General features: G+C 50.2%; 1 protein-coding gene across 1 annotated transcript in view; it reads right to left on the bottom strand.

The window, feature by feature from the left end:
* The window catches only part of SLC24A3 (solute carrier family 24 member 3), a 425626-nt gene that overhangs the window by 31089 nt on the left and 380678 nt on the right, over positions 1 to 13859 (bottom strand). Inside the window, exons 7-9 of the mRNA XM_069547821.1 lie at positions 13404 to 13478; positions 3342 to 3367; positions 563 to 616 (exon numbers count right to left, since the gene is read on the bottom strand). Of these exons, the coding sequence (XP_069403922.1) occupies positions 563 to 616; positions 3342 to 3367; positions 13404 to 13478 (155 nt within the window). The remainder of the gene's footprint in view (positions 1 to 562; positions 617 to 3341; positions 3368 to 13403; positions 13479 to 13859) is intronic.

The following is a 13859-nucleotide window of genomic DNA, read 5'->3' as shown; positions in this document are numbered from 1 at the left end:
AAGCTCCTCATCTCAACAGTCCTTGTCAAAAAAGAAGACCCAGCAGGTTTCTGACCACAGTGCTTACATCTTACATTAGAGCACGGGAAGCATCAGCAATGTCACTCCTGATACAGGTGGTAATCTGCCCAGACTCCACAGGGAAAAAGAATGTATGATCTGGCGGTCTAAAACATGTCCACAGGTAAATGACCCTCCTCTCTTGGAAAGGCAAGGAGTGAAGACCAGACTGACTCTTTTCTAATGAATAGCACATGGCAGAAGGGACTTGTGAGGCTGGATCATAGAAGGTGTTGCTGGGTCCTTCCTGCCCTCTCTTGAATCACCTGCCCCATGGGAAGCCAGCTCCCGGGTATGGGGACACTGGAACAGTCCTAAGGAGAAGCCTATATGGGAAGTTTTGCCACCTTTCTTATTATGAAAGTGAACAAAGAAACAGCCAGAAACCAGGCTGCCAGGTCCTGAAGAGGGGCCAGGGCAATGCCCCTCTGTCCACCTCATCACATAACGTTGAGTGCAGGAAAGAGTTTGGGGAGAGAAACTGAGAAGGGATCTTACTTACTTCATGATGACAATGTAGATGAGATACATCAGCACGAGGACCAAAGACTCCCACCTGTGGACGAGCCAAGAATGGGTAGTTAACGGAAGCCACCAAGACACACGTGCCACACCCCAGACTCCCTTAAACGCCCATGTGATGCGAACAACTAAACCTGCCAAGCACTGTAAGGATGAGGTAGGCATGAAAGCACACACAGTTCCTGATCTGTACACATGTCCTAGGCAGCACCCGGCTCTCGAGGACTTCTTCCTTCCTCCACTTAACAGGAGAACGCTTCCTCTTCTCTTTTATTTGCTCACTCCAAAGAGTGCTTTGAACTCAGCAAGACTTCTGTCATATTGCTGAATATAAGACTCCATGTATTAAGTCTGACCACAGCTTAATCATTCACTAAAATAATTCAGATACAAATGGCAACCTGGAGGAATTGACAGGAGCAACCAAGGGACTGTTATCTACATTGGAGTAAGGCTTGTTAGATACAGTAGATACAGTGGGAGATGGAGACAGAGAAGGAGAGACGGGAGGGAGGGAGAAGACAGACAGACAGACACACCCGGGTCAGGGAAGGTGCTGTCAGAGAAGATAAGAATGAATAAGTGGGAGAACGGTCAAGGGAAAAATAATGAAACCTCTGGGATGTACCTTGAACTTTTGATATTTTGGACGCTTCCTCTAGTTTATTTTAGTATCTTCCAGTTAGAAAACAAGGAACCTGATTTCTAGGTTCCTCTTCAGGTATAGAATTTAACTAGTTAATTGGGAGCATCATTTTTGCTTCAAGAAAAGGTTCATGAGGGATGGTCTATGGAGAAATTTCAGGTTATGGCTTTCCTATGCTTTTCCAAGTTCCATGTCTAGAAACTGATCCAGGAGAAATATGTGGTCGAACACGAAAAGGATGCACACAGGCTCCGGCCGCAGTGCTGTTCTATAAGGATGCAGTGTTGGAAAGAAGCAGACAGTCAGCCGACGAGGAGATGGGCTGTGAGTTACGGTGAGTCAGGCCTCGCCGTGGGCCACCACCCATGGGGCAAGAATGATTCTGCACATACTGTATGAGGCTATTGTAGACACAGTGCTGGTGATGCTACCGAAAGAAGTCGGGGGTCCAAACCACCTAAAGTCTCCTGAAAGAGGCTAATGACTGACACAGACTTGCCAGGAACCTGCTCTCACTTCCTCCTACGCGGTTTTCACGAGCAAGGCCAGGGAGATGAGAGGGGGCTCCTTCTAAGACCAACAGATGGGAAACCACCTGTGAATCTCCTTGCTTCAGGTTTTCTGCACAAACGCAGCAGAAAGATTTCTGAGGTCAACTGCAATCATAACTCGTTGTCCTTATGGCAGCATGGTTAGCAAAGACCAGCAACACTGAGCAACGCTTAGGCACCTGCTGTTTGCCGAGAGAGTGCTGGTTGTGTTAACCGTGCCATGAGTTCAGGTGGCAATGCTTCTGCAAGCTTTCTTGTGCTGCACTGAATCTCCAAGGACATGTGGGAACAATATCACCATTGCATATGGTAACCAGGTCCAGGTGGATCCCACGAGGAGGTTCTCCCTGGCCTCTGAGCTGAGATTCTCCCAGGCATCTTGATCCCCTTCAGCCCATTGATCACTGTTATTCAAAGAAGACTTCCTTCCTGTTTCTAACGGGTCAGTATACAGACCATGTGTCTTAGAGCAAGCTCTCCCAGCTGTCTCCCCCTCGCCCTCTTGGGCAGAGGAGAGAGAGCGGCAGAATACCTTAATACCCTGAAGAGCGTGTAACATTTATGGTCAATGTGATATGTCCCCCGACACCTTTAATTCTGAAATCACAGTGACAACCTAGGATGCAGAGGTGTCGCTCCTGCAAAGGGCTAGCACTCATTTTGCTGAAAATGAAGACAGCTGGGCTTTGTACATCTCTATTTTTACTTAAAAATGATAAACCTATTATTATTATTCACATATTCTTTTCCATATGGTTTACTACAGGATACTGAATATACTAGTTCCCTGTGCTGTATAGTAGGAACCTATTACTTTTTTGCTACCTCATTCTTAGCTTTAAATAATACCATGCAAGTCGCCTACCTGCAGCATCACAACTGTCTGAGACGTTGTCTCAGAAAAAGTAGCTGTATTTTCACATCACTCTACTTCCACAGATCAAATATTTGAAAAAAGGAACAAGAATGCACAACGCAATTTCTGTTTCCATTATAAACACAGCTGACATGCTCAGAACTCATCTTAAAAAAGGCAATTTGGACACTGACCCGAATGCAAATGTTCCCACATATTTAATTTGGGCAATATGTTTAATCTACCAAGAAATCACTGATTTTTGAGAGCTCCAAGTTTATCTTGAATGTTAGGCAGAACTTTAATAGGTTAAAGGTCATGGAAGTGCCTCCACCTCTGGCTCCTGTGATATATATGGTATTCGGAATATGGCAATGTGGTCTGAACAACTGGAAAAGTTCATCAAATCTTGTCCATGGCCTTGCCCATGGCTGACTGCAGAAAAGGACAGTTAAATTAGACACCATCTAATCTAGATGAAAGATCTGTCTCCAAAGGAAGTGCACTAGCCCAGTCCAAGGGAAATGGCCTCTGCTCCGTTAAAGCCGGTTTGTTTGTTGAGATGGACGCAGGGTTCCCAAGAAGAGCTAGCCGTTCCAAGCTGCCCTGACATTTCCCTTTCTTTCCTAAACCCTGACTCTGGTCTTTAAGATACTATCTCTGCAACACAGCAAGGGGAACTTGGAAGGGGAAGAGAGGTACTTACCAGGAAACTTGTTCGTCATAAATGAACTGTGAAAAAGAAGATTAAAAAAAAGAGAAGATTAGACACACATTTATATGCACACACATGCCTTACCACTGCACGTTATCTGCCCTTGGGGCTGGCTGTTGGGAACCAGGGCTGGTTTGGAGTCTGAAGCGTCTGTGGGCACTCCCCTCTCTGCTGGTTGAGTCCCTGGTCAGTGTCAGCGGAGGGAGGTCTGCTGGCAGACTGGGGTGGGCCTGGTTCCGAGAACAGGGCATCAGCCCATTTTCTGTCTGAGGGTGGAGTGAGAGGGAAGCCCAACCTTGTTATTTGTAGAATTTTGGATCTGGAAGGCAAGGCAGAGCTTGGTGGGGGTGTCCAAACATTAGCCACTCGTGGGCCGCCTGGAAGCTGTCTGCATATCTCTGTGCCTTGTACAGTGCCTTCAAGCTCTTATGTAAGCACTTGGGTGTCTAGGGACTCAGTATTTTCCAATCAGTCAACCTAGTCTTTCATTTCCTCAAAAGAACGTATTTTCAAAGAAAATTTTGCATCACAACTGGAAGTGGAGAATCAACACCATGTGTAGAGAGAGGATAAAAATGCATGCAGTGAGGGCGGTGAAGACCCTGGGTGGATGGTTAGCTGCCCACGCCCTGGGCCATGGGCCTGCCGTATGTGAAGGGAGCTTATCAGGGTCAGAGGCAGTGGAGAACACACAGGGCCGCGCAGAAGACCTCCTTCATTAGTTAGGACCCAAAGGAAATACACAACAGGACTGAATTTATTCAAGCCCTGGTCCATATATTAATAACATCTAAAATCGCTTCTCATTTTGGGGGGGAAAGTGGTCTAAGCTTGGCTCATTGATTTACACAGGGAACGGGGCTACAGAGAACATGCATTGTTTCCTGAGATTGCTCACTTAGCTAGAGAGTTGGTCCTAGAACCCAGCCCTGGCTCTTAATTTCTTCCATGGCACCCTATTTGCCCAGATGGCATGGTGTTGAAACCAAATGAATACCCTCCGTTTCATTCCAGCAGGAAGCTTTCTTTGCCTACACTCAGGACATGACTGATTTGGGCTCGAGCATCTCTGAGTGGCTTTCCAGCGGGCGGGGGCCCACTGGAGTCTCTGAGGCAGAAGCATCCAGTACAGAGGGTGATCATGGCACTGAGATGGTTAACTTGGCTAACACTGGCATCATGCAGTCGCTGGCGATGATAACCACCACCAGTTGTGAGAGACACAGACAACTTCAAAGCCTAGCAGGTGGAGCTCAAAGGCTCATGAGAGGACCTCCCTCCAGTCACCCCGAAGGAGTAGAGAAGGATGAGGAGAAAGCGGCCACCTTTCTTGGTAACTCACTGTTCCCAACAAGACACTGAAAAAGACATTGATTCCATCAGGTTTTGTCCTTTTGTCATCTGTCATTATTGCATCCAACAGGCTGGTGTTTGGATGAAGATGTCAAACCAGGACAGGAAAAAAGAAGTCAAGGAAACTGCCCTATGACCCAGGTTGGATGGTACAGAATCCATTCCAGTCGCTTTTACGTAATCATTAGCTTTCAAAAAATCCAAGAAATCGTGGAACGGAACCTGTGATTGAAGTTGGAAAATGTTTTCTATTAATTGAAGTTAATTCAATATCAGTCTTGGGCAACAGGATAGAGCAATCAATTTGTAGCTACTTAAGAGAGCACAAGATACTGATAAAGAGTTGATTAGATGACCAATTTAATGTGTGTCTCTGGGGAGGGCAGCCGACACTCCGTAATATGAAAGCAGCTCTAAGGAAGCCTTATTTTGTGACATATGACAGATGGGGGTAGGGCTCTATATGTTTTTTAGCTATTATCCTAATGATCATAGCAGTCAGAAAAACCAGAATGGCTTACTATCTTAATGATCATAGCAGTGAAAAAAACCAGAATGGGCTTAACTGTGCAAAGGAATCCAAAGTGAGAGCAGAATTTACAGGGAACACAATGTCAGAGAAATAGTGGGGCGCCCCACCCTTGGAGGCAAATGGTGTGGAGGGAGAGAGAAGCAGAAATTTCCAGACCACAGAGGCAATGGTGCTGCTGCCTGACCCTAAGAGCCCCAAGGACTAAGCCACCCTGTGGCCCACTTGAGAACACGGTCTGGGTTTGATCCCCCTTCCTCAAAAGGATTGGGTGGAAACACCAGGGGCCTCCAAAAAGAACAATACAATGGCTATAAGGGGCTAGCAATCAGGCCTTTGAGAGCATCTGAATGGAAAGAGGCTTGTTTGTGGAGAGGAAGACCTGCCTGTGGAGTCTGGCGGTGCCTGGAGGAGGTGGGTTGACTGATGGTCGCCCACACAGGACATCTGCCCTGTTCACAGAAAGGTCCTTCAAGGCAGCACATCTCCAGGGCATCCCGAGGGAGCATGGAGCCAGCCTGTCTCAAAACTTCCAATGCCGAGGACAGTGTTTCTCACTGGGTGCTGCTGATGGCTGGAGGGAGTGGATTTCTTATTCCTTAAAGATTTTTTTCATTTAATTCTTCCAAGACAAGTGTTGCATATCCCTCTGTATTTTCATGTCCTCTGTGAGTAAAGCTGAAACTCCAGTACTTTGGCCGCCTCATGCGAAGAGTTGACTCACTGGAAAAGACTGATGCTGCGAGGGATTGGGGCCAGGAGAAGGGGACAACAGAGGATGAGATGGCTGGATGGCATCATCGACTCGATGGACGTGAGTTTGAATGAACTCCGGGAGTTGGTGATGGACAGGGAGGCCTGGCGTGCTGCAGTACATGGGGTCGCAAAGAGTCGGACAAGACCGAGCGACTTAAATGAACTGAACTGAACTGTGTTTAAAAGACTTCCCCAAATCTGAATTCACTCTCCTCTTCTGAAATGAGAAACGCGCCCCCAGTTCCAGCCGGCTCCCACTAGGTGGCGCTCAAGGTCCAGCCCCGCGCCTGGCCGCGCGGCCCCGGAGGGGAGGATGTGATGAAGGAGAACCATTCCCCTTCTGGGCTCCCGGACATCTGGGCAGAGGGCAAGCGCCTCTGGACAGACAGCCTTCCGCGGACGCCTGTGGCCAGCCCACCTCGGTCACATTCGGGAGGCAGCTCCTTCCTGGGGCTCTGGAATGCTGACGGGCGGGTCCCTCATTTACACTTGCATGCGATCACTGGCCCTACCAGGGTAAGGATGGAGCTGACCTGGAGCTGACCTGGAGCTGACCTGCCCTTTTTTCCTGGATGTTGCAGCGGAGTCTTCAGGAAGCAGTGACAATTTATTTTCTTGGGCTCCAAAATTACTGCCAACGGTGACTTGCAGCCATGAAGTTAAAAGACTTACTCCTTGGACGAAAAGCTGTGACCAACCTAGACAGCGTATTGAAAAGCAGAGGCATCACTTTGCCAACAAAGGTCCATATGGTCAAAGCTATAATTTTGCTAGTAATCACGTAGGGATGTGAGAGCTGGACAGTAAGGAAGCCTGAGCGCTGAAGAACTGAAGCTTTCAAATTGTTGTGCTGAGGAAGACTCTCGAGAGTACCTTGGACTGCATGGAGATCAAACCAGTCAACTCTAAAGGAAATCAACTGAATAGTCATTGGAAGGACCGAGGCTGAAGTTGAAGCTCCAATATTTAGGTCACCTGATGTGGAGAGCCAACTCACTGGGAAAGACCCTGATGCTGGAGGAGATTGAAAGCCAAAGGAAAAGGGAGTAGAAGATGAGATGGTTAGACAGCAACACTGACTCAGTGGACATGAATCTGAGCAAGTTCCAGGAGATAGTGAAAGACAGGCTGGCGTGCTGCAGTCCATGGGATCACGTAGAATCCGACATGACTTAGCAACTGAACAACCACCACTTGGGGAAGTAGCTTTCTGTTCTCTGCCGGTTGTCTGAAACCAGGCCCACAATATCCCCTGTAACACATGTGGCCGCGGATTTGCTGCACAGCTGGTCCTGCCCTTTGACCCACACGTGGTTCCTCCAGATCGACCTCAGGCTTTGCCCTAGGCTTTCCAGGTGTTCCAGGGACCAGCTAAATGGGAATCCACAGGAGTAAATCTGAAAAAAAACCCCGACTTTTCCTCCAGGCCTCTGGGAAATAGATGGGCTACCATGGAAACCAGCTTTTCAGTGTTGGCGTGTGGTCTAGAATTCTTCCCAGAGACAGGCTTCCATCAGACAGGCGACTCCCTGGATGACAGAGCATCCCAGAGACTCGAGATGGAACACCAGGGAATGGACTACCAGGGGTTGCAGGCCAGTGGGCTGGAGAGAGAGGCTGGGCTAGCCCTGCACTCTGCGGCGGCCTCGGGTTGGCTGGTTATAGGCGGTAACCATGGCTGGGTGGCTGCCTTGCTGAAGCTGAGACCTTGTAGCTGGAATCGTAATCACTGGCACCATCAGAATTTTAAACAGTGAAAGTAAAAGGAGAAAATCAACACCATCATTCTCTTTTAAGAGCCTGAAACCTTGAACATCCTCCCCGCTGGGAAGGGAAACTGCTCCCTGCAGATTCTCCCTCCTCAGCTACAGGTGCCCTCAGGAGATGTGCCATCTTGGAGGCCTGCCTTCCCAGGCTCTGGGGCCACGGGTGTGGGTGGGTGGCTTAGCTGAGGCCACGGCGATTCCCTTTAAGAGGAGTCAGATGGGAAACACTGGAAAACAGCCGTGAGGCATGAATATGGTTTCCACTTGAAGAGTAATCAGGAATTCCCACGTGAGGATCTCCAGTGGGCTGACCTGGTGGTGCGGGGGCTAAGGGAGGGTGGCGGGGACAGCTGGCGTAAAGGCAGGGCTTGAGCCGAGCCTGGGCAGGGATTAGGGGGACAGGGGCCCCGCGGTTTGTTTGTTTGGACGTCCTCCACACCCTTCCCCGTGACAGTCTTCTGGCTGCACAGTCATCCCCGCTTTGCTGGGCCCTGAAGTGGAACCGTGAGCATGAGGGCCTCAGGGTCCCCACACTGGAGCGAGCGGAAGGGGATCGGTGGGGCCAGGCCACGGAGGCCAGGGGCCAGAGGACCGTCATCCCTGTGGGTGCCCGGTGTTCCTCCTCTCACGGAAGAGAGAGAGACGATTTCTGGACCACTGAAGATGAGCCATCTTAATGAAAGACTCCCAGGAGAGGGAGGCTGACGTTCAGTCTCCGGGTAAAGAGGTGTTTCAGGCGCTTCTGTAGAGGCAGATGCATGTTAGGTGCAGTAAAATCAGACTCTATGAGGCAGGTTTTGTTGGATGAAAAGCCTGAATTCCCTGCTGGGCTGATATAGTTGTGCATCTTCTTTTCTTGCTCTGGGAGACCTGAGTGAGGGGCAGCTACCTCACCTCGGGGAAATCCTTGGATTTCTAGAGCCTCGGTGTTACCATCTGTAAAATGGGACTCCTACCACAGCAGCTTGAGAGGTCATGAGCGTTGAACTAGGGAACTTTCATCGTCAGGCCCAGTGCTGTACTCAGTCCTGTGGAGTATGGAGCCTGTGCTTGTTAAAAGGGTGAGAATGTGGGTATACTTCCCATGGAAGGGTTTGCTCTCTACATCCATGCTATCCAGATGACAGGCGCTAGCCACACGTGGCCACATGCACTGAAATTAATGAAATGAGGTTCGGTTCCATGGTCTCACTAGCTGGCTCTCAAAAGCTCAATGGGAAAAGAATGTGAAAAAGAATAGATACGTGTATATGTATAACTGAATCACTTTGCTGTACGCCTGAAACTGACACGGCACTGTAAATCAACTACACCCCAGCATAAAAGAAGAATGAAAAAAAAGACCCCAAAGGCTCACCTGCCTCGTGGCTGCCATATGGGACAGTGCCCTCTAGGCTGTGGCTGGGTCAGCTCACCTGTCTCTCTTTGTCCCCATGGAATCTCCTTCAGAGTTGGGGCCTGCATTGAGTCGGGGGGAGCATTCCCTCAGATAAGCTCTTTCTGCTCTGCCAGCACTCAGATTGCCCCTGGGGGCCCCCAACTTCCAATGGCCCATCTGGCCCTTCTCCAGGAGGGCAGCACCCCCCAGGCTGGATTTGGGAACCTCAATAAGTTATCTGGAGCCTGTCTCATGGGGCTCGCCACATTCCCCAGCTACCCCCACCATAGCCAAGCTTCCCTTCTCCTGATGCTCAAAATCCCTGATCTTGAAGCAGAGATGAAGGGTAAAAATAAAGCATTCCTTTTAGGGCAGCTGTTAGACTGATGATGAAATGAATCATTTGCATTTATGTAAATTACATGATTATGTAAATTACAGTAACATTTCAATAAAGGAAACTATCTGGCCTGCTGGGATTTGGAGAAAGCAGACAAGGAGGCCAGAACTCCCACAGTCAGTTGGGGGTGGGTCCTTGGTGTGAGAGAGAGGCAGCCAGAGGGACTGTGAGGGTCTGCGGACTATCCTTCAGGTGGACGGGCATGTTGTCAGGTATGGGACAGCAGCCAGGACTCTCTCAGGACCTCAGCGGTGACATCTCTCTTGCAGAGAGAGACCCAAGTCATGGGGCGAGCCTCCCGGGCCACATCCGGCTTCTCCAGGGCCGATGCGTCCCTGACAAGCGTCCCCAGGACTAAAGGGGGCACCTGACGGGGCAGGAGAAAGCCACTGAGTGACTCATGCTATATGCTTCAGAGGAGGCGGGCTTGAACATCAGCAACATAGAAACAAACTAGAAAACAGCAGAGAGCAAAGGCTCGGTGCATCCCAGACACAGAATGCAGCCCCTTGTCTCTAAGCTAACTGTTTGAAGCTCTGCTGGCATCAGGACTTCCCTGCTGTGTTTTTGCTTTTGGGCCCAGCCTCTGCATCAACCTCCAGGCCAGCTGTCAAGCAGTCCAGTCCACCCTATCAGCTCTCCCTGGCCCAGGGGCCCTAAGTCTGTCAGAGAAGTCGACTTTCCCAGTGCTTCAGATCCCCAGCCCTTATGGATCGTCCTCAGGGCTGCTCTGCCTGAGCAAGTGTATTTAGAAGCAGCATCTGGTCCCTCTTTGTTGGGACTTGCCCTCCTGGTGAACGAGCTCTTCGTTGTGGCACCTTGGAGGCCCATCTTCTGAACATTTCAGAAGGGGAGAGAGTAAAAAGAACAAACCCAAAGAGTTTAATTATTTGGCTGGTTGCTAATTCTTTCTGGGTAGGAGGACAGCTTCTAAGTACAGGACTTTTCAGTGCCCATTGCAGGGTCCAATGGAAAAGCTTTGTGTAATGCAAGGAACCCCCACCCCCGCCAAAAAAAAAAAAAAGTGACCGTGTTACCATGCCACTAGGGGAAACATAGAAGGAGGAGACTAGGAAACCTTGACAGAAAGATACAGAGTGTGGAGCAGAAGCCTGGGGCTGGCGCATGGAAGGGGTCTGGGGACACTGAGAAACCTCCTTTGCCAAGTGCTGCTCTTCGGGTATTAGATTGTTTTGCTCCTCACGCTGTTTTAAAGTCTCACGTGAAAAGATCTCCAACAACAAACAGCTGTCAAAATCCAGACCACCAAGATGCCACGATGCCTCCCTTTTCCAGCTCTCCAAGTGTGTTTGGAGAGGACACCTGCCCCGCAGCAGGTGAACGTCTGAGGAAATAGTATCCGACTGTCTCGGAGACTGAGTTTCTGCACGTGCAGTGGGCGCTGCTGGCATCAGAATCATGATGGAAGATCCTGGTTGAACTGAACTTTCCTGGGTCTAATCCCAGGCCCTACCGGATTAAAAACCTCTGGGTTGCATGTTTCCGGGAGGCACGCGGGGCATGTCAGTGCTGCTGAATTTGGAGAGACACCATTTAAGTCAGAAGAAGCAGGACCAAGCCCCCAGGACTCAGATGTTCTCTTTTCCATACCTCCTAACAGTGGAGAAACGTAATTTTTCTCAAGATCATAGAAATCTAGGCTCGACGTTGGCTCGGTAAATACCCAGTCCAGCCTCTCGGTCACAGCACAGAATCACTTGCTATTGACTGGCACCATAGGAGGGAACACAGAGTCGCCAGCGCCCCATGCCCAGCTGGCTCAGCTCTGATTCATCCACAGTAGGTGACTGCTTTGCTCAAAGACCCTGCTCGCGTGAGCGTCACCCAAAGCCCAAGGAAGCAAAATTGCCTCACTTCTTCACAAGTCATTAGCGACGATATATTTGTTCTGTCTCAAACACGTCCAGATACACTTAACAGAAGACAAGTTATTTCACACACAGTTCTGGGAGGCGTCTATGTGAAAACAGAGTGACGCTGAGTCCGCAAGTCTTCTGACAGGTGTGGACATCACAGAGTCCTTGCTCCGGGGGTGGGGTGGGTCTTGGGCTTCACTGCTCTGTCTCATTACCTTGTCTCTAGTGGGGGTGGGTGGGCATCTCTCTAGAATTCAACAAAGTGGAGAACTGCTTTCATTACCACCCCCCCAATACATCTCTTGAAAAAAATGACTTTCACAAATCATCCTAAAATACCTTGACAGCAGAAGAGCTGAGCACATGCAATCTATACCAGGTGGGACACTGCAGGACAGAGCTCCTGCAAAGCACATTTCAGCAGTCTGGGTTGGGTGAACGGAGGCCTCTAGATCCAGGGTGATTGAGCCTCTTCCACGGGTACAAGAACACAGAGCTCATGGGTGTCCTCAAGTCTGCTGACTGGGAATTATACAGATGGAGTCTGTGTTCATCCCAGTGCGGGTGTCTGAGCCCTGCTCCTCCTTGGGGCTGGTCTCCACTCTCCTGATCACCTGTCACCCTTGGAATGTGGGGACTGCGGTTGTAAACCAAGATCTTTGTTGTAGGATTTGCTATTGACTGAAGTACCCACATGATTCCTTGGGCAAAATCTTGGATTAAATGTCACTTTTGACTTATTTGCATGTGTGTATGTGTTGGTCACTAGTTGTGTCCAACTTTGTGACCCCATGGACTGTAGTCTGCCAGTCTCCTCTGTCCGTGGAATTATCCAGGCAAGAACACTGGAGTGGGTTGCCATTCCCTTCTCCAGGGGATCTTCCTGACACAAGGATTGAACCCCGGTCTCCTGCACTGCAGGTAGCTTCTTTACCGTCTGAGCCACCAGGGAAGCCCTTATTTGCATAAAGATTTACAATGAAATACTATACAGGTAAAGTGCTTTGTAAACAGGTAAGTAAATCCTTGAGAGGATCTATTCCTGTCCGGTAGGTGTGAAAACTAAGACCTGGAGAGACTGATTCCTCTAAGGTCAGGAGAGCGAGAGAGAGAAGGACCGGGAGTCAGATCTCCCACCCTCATCAGCGTTCTTTCTGCTTTGCTGCCCTTCTATTCCTGGATGGCTCAGCCTGGGTTTGTCCCCACAGGGGACCTGGAGCCACTGCTCATTAAACAAAGGACTGGCATTTGCAGGTGTTCTTTGCAGAGACAGCGTCTGCACGGCTCTGAGGACTGATGGCGGTGGTGAGTAGGGGTGGCTGACAGTGATGCTACTTGCTACATCACTCTGCAATGAGCTCTGTCAGTTCAGGCCAGAGATGCAAAGAGCCTCAAGCAAGAGGGGCTGCAGGGGGCACACTGCGGATATCTTCACAAAGTGAAAATCCACAGGACAATGAAGCCAATGCCTATGGTGGGAACCGTGGGAAGATCTGTTTAACATCCTTCCCAGGCTAGGTGGCTAGGATGGGAGTAGGGGGCTGGAATACAGGAGGAGGTCCAGCCTTGGGGAACTCATTCTATGTGTAGAGACACTTGGACCTGGGACAGGAAGGTGTCCAGTAGAGACACCCACCACTAAGGACACAGTGTGGGGTGTCCCCATGAAGGCGGGAATGGCCACAGGGAGTGTGGGACAGGCAGGATGAGGAAGGGAGGTCTACACTCGGGGACACTGAAGTGAGTTACAGCAGAGCCCATGAGGAAGGTGAGAGCAAAGGGTCCTGAGAATCCCAGGAAAGCATCAGGGGACGCTCATGGAGCCAGGTGAGCAGAGCCACCTCCTGTTCTGAGCACCGGAACCACTGGGCTGGGTTCTGGGTGACCAGAGCAGCTGCCTCTATGCACCTGTTCCACCTGGAGGAGTCCCAAGTTGCCCCGAGCTGAGAAGGGTGATCTGGAGAGAAGAGGCGAGGTACCCGGCACACACTTACCACGATGAGCGCGACCACGGACAGCGTGTAGTAAATGGAGTCCCTCAGCAGGCACCAGGAGGAGAGAGCCACGACCTGGGGGGAAGGGGCGGCAGGTGAGAAACAGGACATGGACCATTCGAGGGACACAGCCCGGCTCCGGCGTTACAGTCAGTGATGACCCGGACGCAACTCAGCGCTTCTCTCTCTGCCCTAGGCCCAGCCCATTGCCAGTCGGCAGGAATTCACTGAAGGTCTTCAGGCGCAGTAGTCCGGTCTCCCGAAAATCAGGTGCCAGGATGGGTTTGAACCTGCCAGGACTTCATTATAGGGAGATGCCCAGGAGAGAAGACAGGGAGGGAACTGGGGAAGGGGGAGGGCTGCCCAGCTGTTACTCCGATCTGGCCTCCAAAGGAGAGGCAAGGCTGGGTTAGACAGACTATCTGAGGAAGGTTCTGTAAAACCAGGTTGAGGTCT

The sequence above is a fragment of the Ovis canadensis genome, chromosome 13, assembly GCF_042477335.2.
Source record: "Ovis canadensis isolate MfBH-ARS-UI-01 breed Bighorn chromosome 13, ARS-UI_OviCan_v2, whole genome shotgun sequence".
Classification (NCBI taxonomy): Eukaryota; Metazoa; Chordata; class Mammalia; order Artiodactyla; family Bovidae; genus Ovis; species Ovis canadensis.
The sequence above is the reverse complement of the archived record's forward strand: the minus strand, read 5'-3'. Positions and strand labels throughout refer to the sequence as shown.